This window comes from Callorhinchus milii, unplaced genomic scaffold, assembly GCF_018977255.1.
Source record: "Callorhinchus milii isolate IMCB2004 unplaced genomic scaffold, IMCB_Cmil_1.0 Scaffold3, whole genome shotgun sequence".
NCBI classification, from domain to species: Eukaryota; Metazoa; Chordata; class Chondrichthyes; order Chimaeriformes; family Callorhinchidae; genus Callorhinchus; species Callorhinchus milii.
In genome coordinates this window covers 44,973,034-44,987,353 of record NW_024704744.1, presented here as the reverse complement: position 1 = coordinate 44,987,353, position 14,320 = coordinate 44,973,034, and the positions used below count along the sequence as shown (strand labels likewise).

General features: G+C 41.4%; 1 protein-coding gene across 3 annotated transcripts in view; it reads right to left on the bottom strand.

Moving 5' to 3' along the window:
• Window positions 1–14,320, bottom strand: part of LOC103178332 (cAMP-specific 3',5'-cyclic phosphodiesterase 7B) — a 118,528-nt gene that overhangs the window by 15,485 nt on the left and 88,723 nt on the right. For all 3 annotated transcript variants that reach the window (XM_042333287.1, XM_007893012.2, XM_042333288.1), the window contains 4 exons: window positions 8,679–8,830; window positions 4,234–4,297; window positions 2,772–2,867; window positions 2,025–2,125 (listed from right to left, as the gene is read on the bottom strand). In XM_042333287.1, the coding sequence (XP_042189221.1) occupies window positions 2,025–2,125; window positions 2,772–2,867; window positions 4,234–4,297; window positions 8,679–8,830 (413 nt within the window). The remainder of the gene's footprint in view (window positions 1–2,024; window positions 2,126–2,771; window positions 2,868–4,233; window positions 4,298–8,678; window positions 8,831–14,320) is intronic.

The following is a 14,320-nucleotide window of genomic DNA, read 5'->3' as shown; positions in this document are numbered from 1 at the left end:
GCATTTCAACTGTCTAGCATTACAGTTCAGGGCAGCAGCCCTTGTTTAATGCCTCGAACCCTCATGAATAAAATAAGTCGATTTTTGTTTTAAAAAAAGGCATTTTACCTCTTTTGCAATCACTCAGAGTCGATATACAATTACAAAATTAGAATTTCGAATTGTGTTAAAATGTAGGGTATACCATATGCCAGTTGCTAAAAATAGTGATCCTTCCATTGTGTTTTTATATGTGAGATGTATGATAGACCCTAGTCACTCGCTCTCTTAATTCCAGTTCAAATAACAAAGTTCCCAACTGATGTGCTGGGTAAAACAATACTGACTTCCAAACCAAACAATCAGAAGAAACCTTTCTGTAAAAGCATGTCAGATAAGAGGTGGCCAATACATGGCTCTAAAGTGGCATGCCTAGTTTTGGAATTATATTCATTTCAAATTTCCCTGTGTCAGAAATGTAATGCATACTCTCTGCTTCAGAGGGACAACTCTGCTTACCTAATCCCAGAGAGTACTAGGCACAGGTTGGCAACAATCCTTAGAATTTAGTTGACAGAAACGTGCTCTATGGCTCCATCCACGGAAAATTTGCTTTTGAAACCACATATTGAACCTGGGAACTTTTATATTTACTTTTCTATTAATTTCTTTCTTTCACTCAATCCTCTATATTCTGTGGCCATGTGTATGTATATGCTTATAAGGCCATTAACCTTTGTTAATTTAATGATTAAGCTATTATAATTGTAAAACATACAAGTGGTGAGATTGTGGATATTATTTGCTATATAGGAGACTATAATTCACAAATCCTGGTTTGTGAATTGCCTGTTCCAGGCCAGTCTGGCTTGTTGGTTGTACTTTGAGAAAGCAGTGAACACTGAACAGACTGGAATTGAGAGACCCTCCATATGAGGCTGAAATTGGCACTGAAATTGGGAGGCTATAGAGGGCTATCGATAAAGCTATAGCTTCATAAATATAATAAAACCCTGATAATTTCAAACAATAATAATAATAATAATCCTTGCATTTGATATAGTGCTTTTCACGTCGGGAGGACGTCCCAAAGCGCTTCACAGAACACACTGTAAAGTGAATTGATTGTATATTTGTGGGCGAACGCGGCAGCCAATTGCGCACAGCAATGTCCCACAAACAGTCGTAGATTGAAAATGACCAATTTATTATTGTTTTTGGTTTTGGAGGGATTATTATTAGGCTGTGTGTGGAGTAAGGAAACTTGCCCAAGGTTTCGCCCTGACATGCCTGGAATTGAACTCAGGTCTCTCGCTTGCAAAGCGAGTGCTCTAACCACTGAGCTACAGGACTCCAATACAAATTTATATTATATAATTCACTTTCCACGCTTCATCCACGCTTTCATTACGTCCCTTTCATCCCCGATCCAGGCTTTCATTACATCCCGGCTTGACTACGCCAACTTTCTGCTCACTGGACTTCCCAACTCTTCCCTCCACAAGCTGCAAATTATTCAGAACTCTGCAGCTCGTGTTCTTTCCCGGACGAGGCTCTGGGAACCTATCACCCCCATTATTGCCAGCTTCACTGTCTCCCCATTCCTCAGAGAATTGAATACAAAACCCTCGTTCTTACCTTCAAGGACCTCCATGGTCTTGCTCCCCCTACCTCTCCAACCTCATAACCCCATATCAGCCTGTCAGCTCCCTCTGCTCGGTGGACTCTGGCCTACTTCAGGTCCTCTGCACTTCACGCCCCACCATAGCCGGTCGGGCATTCAGCATCTCTGCCGCACACTCTGGAACTCTATCCTGCAATCCCTCCATCTAACCCCCTCCCTTGCCTCCTTCAAGTCCCATCTGAAGAACTTTCTCTTCGATTGTGCCTTCAGCCTTTGTCAAATGACATTTTGAAATAGACTTTTTTTAAAACAAATTGAGTTAAATTTTCTTTGCAGTTACATTGCAATACAATTTCTATAGCACCTTTCACGCCAGGTGTACGTCTCAAAGCAGTTAATTGTGAAGGAATTTCATTTATACCTTGGGTTCTTTAAGATAGCAGTGCATGGCTTGCGTTACATCAGCAGCGTGAACAGCATTGTGATATGGGTTTTGGCTGTGATAATCCTCTTGAATCATAACTGCAGAAAAAATACAAATTAGTTTCAGTTACTATCACAAAACCTGAAGTGTGTTGGTTGTATACGTGGAAATGACACACACAATTTCTACAGATGGCTAGCAACCGCACAATAATGCAACTTGCTCTGCAGATCATATAAAGCCACAAGAAAGGGTGACCTACATCAGATTTTACAGCACAGTTTAATTAATGCCCCTTTAAAACAACATTTTAAATTATTAATTCTTTGCTGTTAACATACTAAATATTTAGAAAAATTAAATAGCTTGAGAGGATTTCCAAAGCCCTGTTCTCCTCAATTTTATTTTAAGAAATTCAAAACAATTGCATACACATGGGAGATGAAAATAGAGGAGTGTGGGTGAGGAGAATAGGGGGGGGGGGGCTCATGTGGGTATAAACACAGGCACGGACTAGTTGGGCTGAATGGCCTGTTTCTGTGGCAAATCATTCTATGCAACTCTATAAAACCCACTTCGATTAGAATTACAAGAAGCAGAACATGAATTAAGTTTGTCACAGCTGACTGGACTACTGAACAGGCAGCCAGCTCATTTAGATCAGACATTTTCATTTTTTAAGGTTCTCAGCGTACAAATTAGCTTTCTAAAAACATATTTTTCTATTGGATGAATCCGACTTACCTAAAAATCTGTGCAACTTTACCATATCCAGCTGAAAATGATGAATGAGACCATGGAGATTAAACAGGTGACATAATAGGGTGACAAGACTGTTACCTGAAAAAAAAGTTGAAAAAGAGGGATTGAGCCACTGATAGTACATCACCAGCAACTTACCAAACACTAAATGACATAACCATCCCCTGACACATTATATTGGTGTACATGATGCCAAGATCACGATATTAGTTTGTGTCTTCAATTCTGTTGTTGTGAAAAGAACAACAGCAAGAACAATTTGCACTTATATAGCATCTTTCACCTAGCATAGGAGAATATCTTAAAGCACTTCTCACAGTCTGAGCTGGGTGGGAGACGAGGGTAAGTGGCCAAAGAGACAGCTTTTCAGATGGGTTTTACAAAGCAGAGAGGGAGCGGTGAGAAGAGGGATTTCAGGAGAGAAAGTGAGCAAAGTGGCTGAAAGCTTGCCTGCCGTAGATGAATGATTACAACTTGAATGAAAATAAATGTTCTTCATTCAGCTTTCACCACTTACTGAGCTGACTCCTACAGTTTGCCAATGGGGAGAATCACAAATCATTGTTGATTTTCAGATGTTTCCTAAGAGGTTGATGACTGACAAAGGGAGTTATTTCAAGCATCTTTTCCAATTTTCCATTATCATGCTCATATAGTTTTTTGTTTTGTTCTGTATCAATAATGCCTCTCCAAGGCATAGACTTTCCCTATTGATGCTGCAGGAGTTTCCATCTGCTAGTGGCCGTGTAAAAACTTTCACATTTCTGATATTCTCTGTGTTATTCTAAGATGATAACCCATTCTAGTTGAGTTTTGAAGTGTTATTTTGGCGGGTTTAGCAGTTCTTCCTTGCACATTATCCATTATCCTTGCACACTGTCAAGCTGCCTTTGGTTTCAAAAAGGTAAAAAAAAACACAAGGCATTCCCACTGAAACTGCAGTGCTCTGAGATGCTATTCCTGAATGAAGTGTGTTATATAATGTAAGTTGTTGTTGTTGAAATGGGACACATATGTTCAGGGCAATTGGATTCAAGTCTGTGGTCTTTATTAAAATCCATCTGGTACATCAGCTAGCTGAAGCTGAAACCAGCAATGTTAACTTGACAAGATTTAACTGTATTGCTTTTGTTTGCTATTTCAATTAATTACTTGTGTGAGAACCAACTTGGGATCACTTTCAGCCCATCACCTCTCCAGAATGGACAATTCTGGGGTTGGTTTGGAGTTGTTTTATAATCTGTAGAATGGCCACTACATTCAGATACAACAATTTACTGTATCAAGTATTGTATATATGTTCTGTATTTTCTACTGTATACTCTACTGTATACTGTATTTTCCATATGAGTTTTATGAAACATTACTGAGTCCATATAATTTGTTTCACATTGCATGAGATGGCGTATCAACAGCTCACTCGTTTAGTAAAAATCTGACTTACCATTAGTCAGACGGTCAAACAGAAAAATGTCAAAGTTCCACGTTCCAACTTTTGACAGCATATGCTGAAACAATAAAAAACAATTTTTAAAATTTTTGCCTCTGACAAATAAAGCAAGTTTATGCTGTTTCACGACTGTTCACTGGGTTTTGTATTTCACAGAAATAACATGAAATTAAGAACACACAGCATTAACAGCGAGAACACCGTTGATACCATACGTACTAGGATTAGCCTCATGTGGAAACACTCTGTAATTCAAGTGTCGATTTGGTTTCCATTTAAAATTAAAATTAGTATCTATTGTTTATGAAGTACATTCCCTTCTCTTTTCAAACAGTGCCTTGAGATCTCTGACATTCACCTGAACAAGCAGACAGACTTTGGTTTGACGTCTTGTCTAAAGAATGTCACCTCCGACACTGAACTGCAGCATCAATATGATTTCTAAGTCCCAATGGGGTAGGGGTTTGAACCCACAACCTTCTGACTCAGAGCTGAGAGTGCTAGCTCAGGGTAGGAAGGCTCGAGGAGTGAAATCTGTGCCTTGTTAAAGAGGTGAGGACAATGCCATCTCTCTCTCTTGGGTGCTGGGACTGGGACCAGGCTGAGAAGGGTGGAGACGCTGACCCAGGGTCAGGGAGCATGAGGCCTTGGCCACATGGCTGGCTGCAGCTTGGTTAATGGTTAGAGCAGGGTGGGGGGATTGTGAGTGCGCGGATCTGTAAGAAGGGTGGCAGGCACTGACCAGGAGCCCCAGTTCTTGCACCCGCTCCCCGATTGGTGTTCTGGGCTCCCCCTCCCCTCGTAATTAAAAACGTATTATAGTGGGAATGCCCCTGTAACTGCCTGGTCTGGAGCAAGGTCTGAGCTACAATATTTTACAAACACTCAAAACCATCACTGAACAACTAAGCCACGGGGTGCACGAGGTTTTGTCCAATAATGAACGTTTACCCTCCTGCAGTCCTGGTCCAAGAGGAACCAGATGTCAGTCAGTAGCATTCTCGCCTCTGGATCAGAAGGTTGTTGGTTCAAAGCCCACATTGGACTTTGAGCTTGTCTTGACTTTGTCATGGCTAACCTTGGATTAAATGTTAAACAGAGACCCCATTTGCCTGTTCAAATGGACGTACAGTGTACCACAGCACTATTCAAAAGAATATAATTTCTTCAAGTGTCTTAGCCAACCGCCTTTCCCTCACTCACAAATAAATTGGTCATGGCTGTTTGTGGAATATTGCTGTATGCAAATTGCCTACTGTATTTTCCCACAAAATACACAGTCATAAAAGCATAGACATGTACAGAGCAGAAGGTAGTCATTTGGCCTATTGAGTGCGCCCTGGCTCTCAGAGCAAGCTGTACTTTCAATCCCATTGTTTTGCCCTATCCCCACATCCCTTCAAACTCATTCATTAACCTATCTATTTCCCTCTTGAAGTCTACAGTGCACTCTGTCACTATCACCTTAGTTGGCAGGGCTTTCTGGATCCCAACCATTCTTTGAGTGAAAGCAAATTCTGCTAAGTTCTTCTTTTACTCTTTTTATATCTATATTTCTTATTCACTGACTTTTCTACCAGTAGAAATTGTACATTTACCAGAGACTTAGTTAAGGACTTTGAGGCATTTGATGTTGTAGGCATTATATCAATTTCCAGCATTATTATTAACATATTGTCATATCAAGTGAAACTTGCCCAACAATTCGCCCTGCCGAGAATCGAACCCAGGTCCTCTTGCTTGCGAGGTGAGTGCTCTAACCACTGAGCTACAGGACTCCAATTTTTACTCGAATCATATAAAAAGTACTCTCTGCCAAGTCATGATTAGTGTGAACAGCAGGGAAACCAGAATAGGCCCTGCAAAAGTCCACTAATCATCGCTCAGACACCAGACTTTGCTAAATGTTACAGATGGCAGACATACAATTGTAGAGCTGAACATGCTGAATAAAACCAATACTCAACTTCCATAGCTGGTTTGAAATGGAGCTTGAAAAGTTTAGTTAAGTGGCTTTCACCCACAATTTTGTTTTTGAAAATGCTTCATTTACTTTAAATAATCCATTGCGACCTTGTTGGTACTGTTAAACATTTTTAGTTGTTTTAACAAAAAATTTTAGAGGAATACGAATGGCATTTCAACATTTGCTTATATATTCTGCAGGAAGTTTCAAATAAATTAAGGAGTCAGTGAATTACGAAATATTTTTGGCAGACTTGGAGCGTTTTCCTAAATTATTTTTAAATGAAAATTGAGCTAAGGAACGATCACGACTGTGATCAACAACAAGCAGTGCTGAGTCTCAAACTGAACTACGCCTTGAACTGGAAATAAACTAAATGAGCTGTAACAAAAAGATGCCAAACTAATGTCACAATAATGGAATCAGCGACTTGTGCCACACAAATTCCAAAGCACTGAAATCGGTTGCAAGTGAAAAAGACTGTTGTGAGACAGAACAGTTTTGAGTTTCTCTTTCACTTAACTTTACAATGTTAGAAACAACTGCCTGCCATTTAGATCATGTAGCAAGCACACTGTTTCATAAGGACATTCAGAAAATATTAACTTGTAGGAGTCTTAAAAAATTATGCTGTCAGAAATGCATCGAACTTCAGCCAGATATAGCTGGCATACAATTGTAGAGCTGAAGGTACTTTCAGGTAGAGCAAATTATTTTGCATGGTTTATAAAGTTAGATTTTCAGCCTCAATCAGCAAATGTGGTGGTATTTTAAGGAAAACAAATTAAAAAATGAAAGGCATCGACACCTATATGTACCAACGAAATGACAGATTCTCTACTTCTAAATGTACTCAATGTACTTTAAAGTCAAGCAAAGTAAAATAAATGAGCCAGCAGGCAGAAATATGTCATCGACTCTACAGGAGTCATTGTGCAGAGGAAGGGGAGGAGGAGGGAGCTTTTAGGACTACACTTTGATTAAAAAGATAAGCCAAAAGGAGTGATTAACTAGACTTTATAATGGCAAGCAGCAGGTCTTATCTCCACATCAAAAGTCAAATCTTTGAACCCAGTTGCAGCACTGACTGTAGAGTTAGTTCTGTTGCATGTAACTACATAGGCACACATGTGTTCACATACATATGCACATGTGAACCACATTTCAATATCTTTCTTTTCTTCCGGTCCTAACACAACAGTAAAAACAACAACTTGCATTTGTATAGTGCCCTTCTCTTAGGGTAATGTCTCATAGCCCTTTACAAGGACGGGGCCAGGCGGCAAGCAGTGGAGAGGGGGAAGGGGGAGGTGACGATAGGCACAGTCAAATAGGCATATTTTGTTAATAATAATAATCGTTGTATTTTTTATAGAGGGCCTTATTACGTCATCGACACATCTCAAAGTGCTTTTGAAGCTAAAGTGGTTTGACTGTGTATTTTGTTGGCGAAACAGGTCAATCAGTTTGCGCACAGCAATGTACCACAAACAGCCATGGAGTGAGTAACCAATTTTATTTTGGGGATTGTTGGCAAGGACACCAGAAGAAACTCTCTTCTCTTTTCGAATACTACCATGGGATCTTTAGCTTCCACCTGAACAAACAAACGGGACCTTAGTTTAATGTTTCATCCAAAGGATGGCACCTCTGATAATGCAACATACCCCAGCACTGCATTGGAGTGTCAGCTTAGCTTATGTGAGTCACACATTCCGATGTGGGAATTTAACCCACACAGCCTTCTGACTCAGAGCCGAGAGTGTACAAAAACTGAGCCAGCCCGACATACACAAATAGTCCCAACTGAATTTTTGTGTGTTGACATTATACAACAACAAATTACATTTGTATAGTGCCTTTCATATTGAGAGAGCATTCTAAGTTGCTGGACAGTCAAGGATTTGCGCCCAAGCTGGGGGTTGGGATCAGGAGGGTTTGGAGGACAGGATGGGTTGGAGGACAGAAAGGGTGGGAGAGTGGGAGTAGGAGGGTGACTGAACGCAGGGTCGAAGAGGAGGGTCTTGAGATGGGTCTTGAAGGAGGCAAGGAAGGGTGCGAGGCACAAGGGATGGAGTTCCAAACTGTGGGATGGAGTTCCAAAGAGTGGGAGCAGAAAGCGTGAATGACCAATTGTATTTGGTGGGGAGAGCAGGATGGGGGATGTGGATCATGCCAGAGTCCACTGAGCGGAGGGAACATTGGTATGGGATAGCAGGTCATAGAGGTAAGGAGGAGCAAGACGTGGAGGGATTTGAAAGTGAGGATGAGGATTTTAAACTCTATCCTCTGGAGGAAGGGGAGCAGATGGAGACGGGCAAATATGGGGGCAATAGGTTCACGGAGCAACCCACAAGATCCTCATCTTATTTTTATATCAATCCTGACAGTACAGGGTGCAGAAGTCTTTAACATTAGAGCAGTGACTTCAAATTATAGAATTAGAAATCAAGTTCATTCAGATTATGCATACCCTGGCTTGTCCAAGGTAGTCCTCGTCCAGTAGGTGCAGAGATGCCTGTGGAACAATACCACGTAGCAGCCGAGAAGCATGGAAATACCTCTGAAAGCTCAATAGTCGCTTCACCTTTTTCTTTGTTCCAATTTCACCTGATGGTGCAGTTGCTGAAAATGAACAAAATGAAACAACTTAAATATGTTTGGGGCGGAGGAGTTTAATAAAAACATCATAGCAAAAAAAAAGAAACCAGGTACAATGTTTTGCTTGTGTAATCACAATTGTTGATGTTATGAGGCTGAATAGCACAATCCTGTTGCCAGTAACGTGCCTTTGAATTGAAGGTCACTGACAGGTAGAAACCGGTGATTTATATGGGTCATAAGGACTGCCTGCACATGATCAATAAAAAGTCCAGAAATGGTGACATGTCTTATTCAGCCCCATCCACTCCCACAAAGAACACTCTTAAAGAAAACATCTTGCTATAATTCTATAATTGTCCAGTTTATTTGCTGGAATATTCATTCAGTTTTAACTGACTTTGGTGTACAATTTTGGCTAATGTTATTTATAAAAACCTTCTTTATGCGCAAATATTAAGGGCTCAATTTATTTAAAGCTGCACCTCCCATTTTCACTCAACCTGTTGTGTGGAGGGCACTATATACAATACAATTTACAGTGTAAATTTACATTTACATAGCAACTTTCATACCAGGACATCCCAATTATAAATGTAAGTTGAGGTTTTCATTTGAGTGTTACAAGCTGTCGTAAAAATAACAGCATGCAGTCAAATTACAGCTTCCCTCCCTACAATTTCCACCCCACCTTCTTTACCACAAATACTTTGAGCCCCCAAATCTGCTAAAATGGTTTCAGTTGTCAGTGCCCAAGCTTGCTTGGCACAGTATTCTCTTACAGCTGATGAGGGAGAGGAGACTTCCATTCTACTAGTTCTGGCTGGTTTTAACCCCAGGAACCAAAGAAAGAACCAAACTCCTTATACTGTGACAGAGAATGTGGCAAAAAGCAGATCAAACAACTTCTCCCCTCAAAGAGGAGGTTTGGCAATATCTGATAAGTTTACTAGTCAGTCTAGACTGAGACTCCTTTGCAGTGCTGAGGGTGTGTTGGATTATCGGAGGTGCAGTCCTTTGGAGGAGAAGTTAATCCGAGGTTCCATCTGCCTGCTTAGGTGGACATTAAAGATCCCATGACACTATTCGAAAAGAGAAGGCAGTTTCTCCTGGTGTCCTGGCTAAAAATCCTCCAAATAAAATTGGTCAGTCACTCCATGGCTGATTGTGAAACATTGCTGTATGCAACTGGCTACCACATTTCGCTCACAAAATGCACAGTCAATCCACTCTGCAGAAACCATTCAGCTCTTTGTATCTGTGCAACTTGCTACGTCTGTGCGTGGAGGGGTGGGGGTGGAGTAAGCAGAGTCTCCTAGTAGCTAAACTGGCTCCAAGATGACATGGTTGGCAACACAATGTCAGAATTTGGTCAATCCTCTGTGGCGGATCCGGTAGTTTAATGTCCTTAAGCATGATGATAGGTTTCCATGTGTACCAGACACCCGGCTGACCAAATAACAATGTGCAGGTAAGAATCAGAAATAATTCTCGCGGCACTGGGAAATTCCTAATTTGGCAACTGTCTGACTGACTTCCAGTTTCTCTGATATTAATTCATAGACACTGAAAAGGTCAGAACAAACCTGTAGTTTGCATATGATATTCTTACAGGGCTGTGTGATCTCAATGCAGTACGCCCACATCATGGGGACAATTAGCTATTGTTATAAATCAACTTGTTTTCCCAAACCACAAGGACTACAATTATGATTGACGTGGCTATCTATTTTTATTTACGACCTTTCTAAATGAACCACTTTTTTTTCACATTCATTCAAGAAGACCAACATAGTTAAACTGGAAAACACCTCCTTGTGTATGAATAGCTATAATTTTATTTTACATTGAAGGCTAAAAAGGGAATCTTTAGCAGTAACTGGTTAAATTATATAAATAGAAGACAATTCTGCTGCTTACTCTTTAAACCCAATATCCACATTTTGAAGAGTTACAATGCAGCTCCATTATGATGGCCTTTGTTATAACATTGGTTCGTTCATAATCCAAATGGGCATGTGGATGCCCAATCATTGTGCATGCATTAGCTGATTCCTTGCTAGAAATGCCGACTTATTCAGTCACTATCACTGTTACTTCATGTCCAATGCACAAATGCAACACACAGGAAGTGATGTTGTTTGGTACAGACGTGATGACTCAGAAATTGGCCAATCTCGACTTCCTATGTGCCAAAAATTGCCAATGTTCAAGTCTTTAGGTCACTGCCTACATCACTTGATGTGTTGTGCATATACAGCACACAAGAAGTAACTTTATCGAGAACCTGATGACGTGGAATTTGCCTTTTTGTTTAGCACGGGAGACAGCCAGTATGCAGGCCAAAAATGAGTCGGCTATGCGTATGCACCTCATTATAAAACAGTTTGGGATTTTATGACCCTGAACTATTGCCTTATAACAAAGGTCCATTGTATCTGGACCCATACTTTTAAATTCTCTGCCTCTCATGTGTACAAATCTGCTACTCAAGGTACAGAAGGCAAAGAGGTGTCAATACTGCTATGTCAATACTGCTCTGCATCTTCTGGTCAATTGAAGGGACTCCCTTAAATGAACATCACTACAGATAGATTACCTGTATGGCAAGCTACCAGAGGCTAAACTGGATATTACTGGGTTTCTCAGCCAACTTTCACTGACCCCTAACAAAGTCTTTCAAACATAAATTCCATTGATTGCAAAGATTGAAATCTATTTTTCAGATCTGACGGAGCTTCTCAAAGGTGAATTAAATGCAATTCATATTAATAATAACAAATAATAATATATCTTGCGTTTGACATAGCGTCTTTCTCATCCAGAGAACATCTGAAACCAATTTTATCTGGAGATTTTTGGCCACATTACTGAGAGAAAAAACCTTTCACTTTTTGAATAGTGCCATGGAATCTTTAACATCTACCGCGACAGGCAAATGGGACTTCAATTTAACATTTAATACACTTAGACTGGGAATTTTTCACCTACACTGAAATGAAGACCTGAGGCTTAAAATTTCACCTAGTCTTAGACTAAGACAATTTAATCTTTAAATGTAGGATCGTGCAAAACTGTGGTGAGTTTTTTCAGTCTTAATTTGGAAGTTGATTTCTTTTTAAGAAATGTTGAAGACTGACTTCCAAATTATAATCTTAAATTTTACAGGCTACTATTAGGTGGAATTTCAGGTCTCCAAACTAAAGCTAAACTAGCTTATTTATTGAAACTAGACATTTTTATTCCTCCCATTCTTTGTGATGCCATTTTATTCTCTGAAAAGACATTCTTATCAAGTTACATTCGAAAGACACATAATTAAACAGACGCAATGAGTAATGCAGGATTTACAGGAACTGGTGACACATTTATGGATTGTGTATATACTTGTTATTTTCTGTTAGGTGGTTTTAGCACAAACTAATTAAAGCATAATTTTACATTTTAACTGAAAGTTGAAAGATGGAGGATCCTTGAAGCTGAGTTGTTAACCTCCGTTTTAAATGTTAATGCATTTTTACATTTCAGTCATACCTCTTGTAAAATGCAGTGAGTTTGCATTTTTCAAATATATGCTGCTTCCTTGAATTTTAAAACGACAGCTCAGAATAATCAAGAACATTTTTTTCATTCTGTATTATAAGTGGACCAAACCTCAGATTGGCATAGTTAGATCATCACCAGTGCCAATGGGCAGCAGATGTACTACCAATTTTGCAATACAAACTTTCTGGGTACCTTTAAAGGCTTAGTCCTTATAAAGTTGTATAATGTTGTCTTTTGCATTTCTGACACATTTATTTATTAAATCTCTCACATTGCCGGTATTTTCAGTTACAATCACAAAGTTCAGCAGAACTGAATCTACTCAACTTGTTTTGTTATACAGCACTACAAAACTTAAAACAACAACAAAATTACATTTGTATAGCGCCTTTCATGTCGGGAGGACATCCCAAAGCGCTGGACAATCACTCACTGCTACTTGTCATTCAGCTACAACAGTGGAATCAAATTTTTGATTCCATCAATTTATACCTCATAAGCTCATCACCACAGAGAATGTGCATTACTGCACTGTATAAATTACGCAGTGTGTGTCACACTGCATTGGGGGAGGCATAACTAGTCCTTTCTAAGTGGGTGGAGGGAAAACAACAACAACAAGATTACATTTGTATAGCACCTTTCACATTGGGAGGACGTCCCAAGGTGCTGGACAGAGTACAGCATTTCAGACCCGAGCTGGAGTTGGGAGGGTAAGGGAGGGGAGGGGAAAGGGGGTGACCGATGGCATGGTTGAAGAAGAGGGTGTTGAGGCGGGACTTGAAGAAGGATAAGGAGAGGGCGAGGCGGGGTGACTGGGGAATGGAATTCCAGAGGTTGGGGGCAGAGTGGCTGAAGGCTCTCCCGCCAATGGTGGGGCGGGTGGGTCAGGGGACGTGGAGCAGGCCAGAGCTGGCTGAGCGGAGGGAACGGGCGGGTTGGTAGGGGGTTAGGAGGTCACAGAGGTAGGGTGGGGAGAGGTCATGGTGAGGACCAGGATCTTGAACTGGATCCTCTGAAGGATAGGGAGCCAATGGAGTCGGGCGAGAGTGGGGGAGATGGGGTCACGGAGTTTGGTGCGGGAGAGGACACCGGCTGCAGAGTTCTGGATTATCTGCAGCCTGTGGAGGGAGGAGTTGGGAAGGCTGACAAGCAGGACGTTTGCATAGTTGAGCCTGGAGGTGATGAAGGCATGAACAAGAATTTCGGCGGCCTAAGGGGTGAGGTAGTGGCGGAGTCGGGCGATGTTACTGAGGTGAGGGAAGGCAGAGCGGGTCATGGCTTGAATGTGGGGGAGAAAAGACAGTTGAGTGTCGAACAAGACACCTAGGTTCCAGACTGGCTTGGTGAGTTGTAGTGAGCAACTATGGAGGTTGATGTTGCCGGAGCCTGAGGCGCTGAGGCACGGCGTGAGCCAATCAGGAGGGCCTCAGTCTTGTTCACATCCAATTGCAGGAAATTTGCCCTCATCCAGGACTTGATGTCCGACAGGCAGTCTGTCAGGACAGCAGTGGTCCTGGAGTTGAGGGTGGAGGGAGAAAGATAGAGTTGGATGTCATCCACGTACATGTGGAAGTTGACCCCATGTCTGCGGATGATGTCACCAAGGGGGAGCATGTAGACATTAAAGAGACGAGTGCCAAGGGCAGAGTCCTGAGGGACGCCAGACGCGACAGTGCGGGGGCTGGAGGAGAAACCATTAGAGGCAATGAAGTGGAGACAGTGGGAGAGATAGGAATTGAACCAGGCAAGGGCAGGTCTATGAAGATTGAGTAATGCGGAGAGGCGTTGTGTGAGGGTGGAGTGGTCGACAGTGTCGAAGGCGGCAGAGAGGTCGAGGAGGACAAGGAGGCAGAGGGAGCCCTGATCAGAGATGTTCAGAATGTCATTACTGAGTTTGACCAGGGCTGTTTCCATGCTGTGGGCAGTGCGTAAGCTGGATTGGAGGGGTTCAAAGAGGGAATGGCA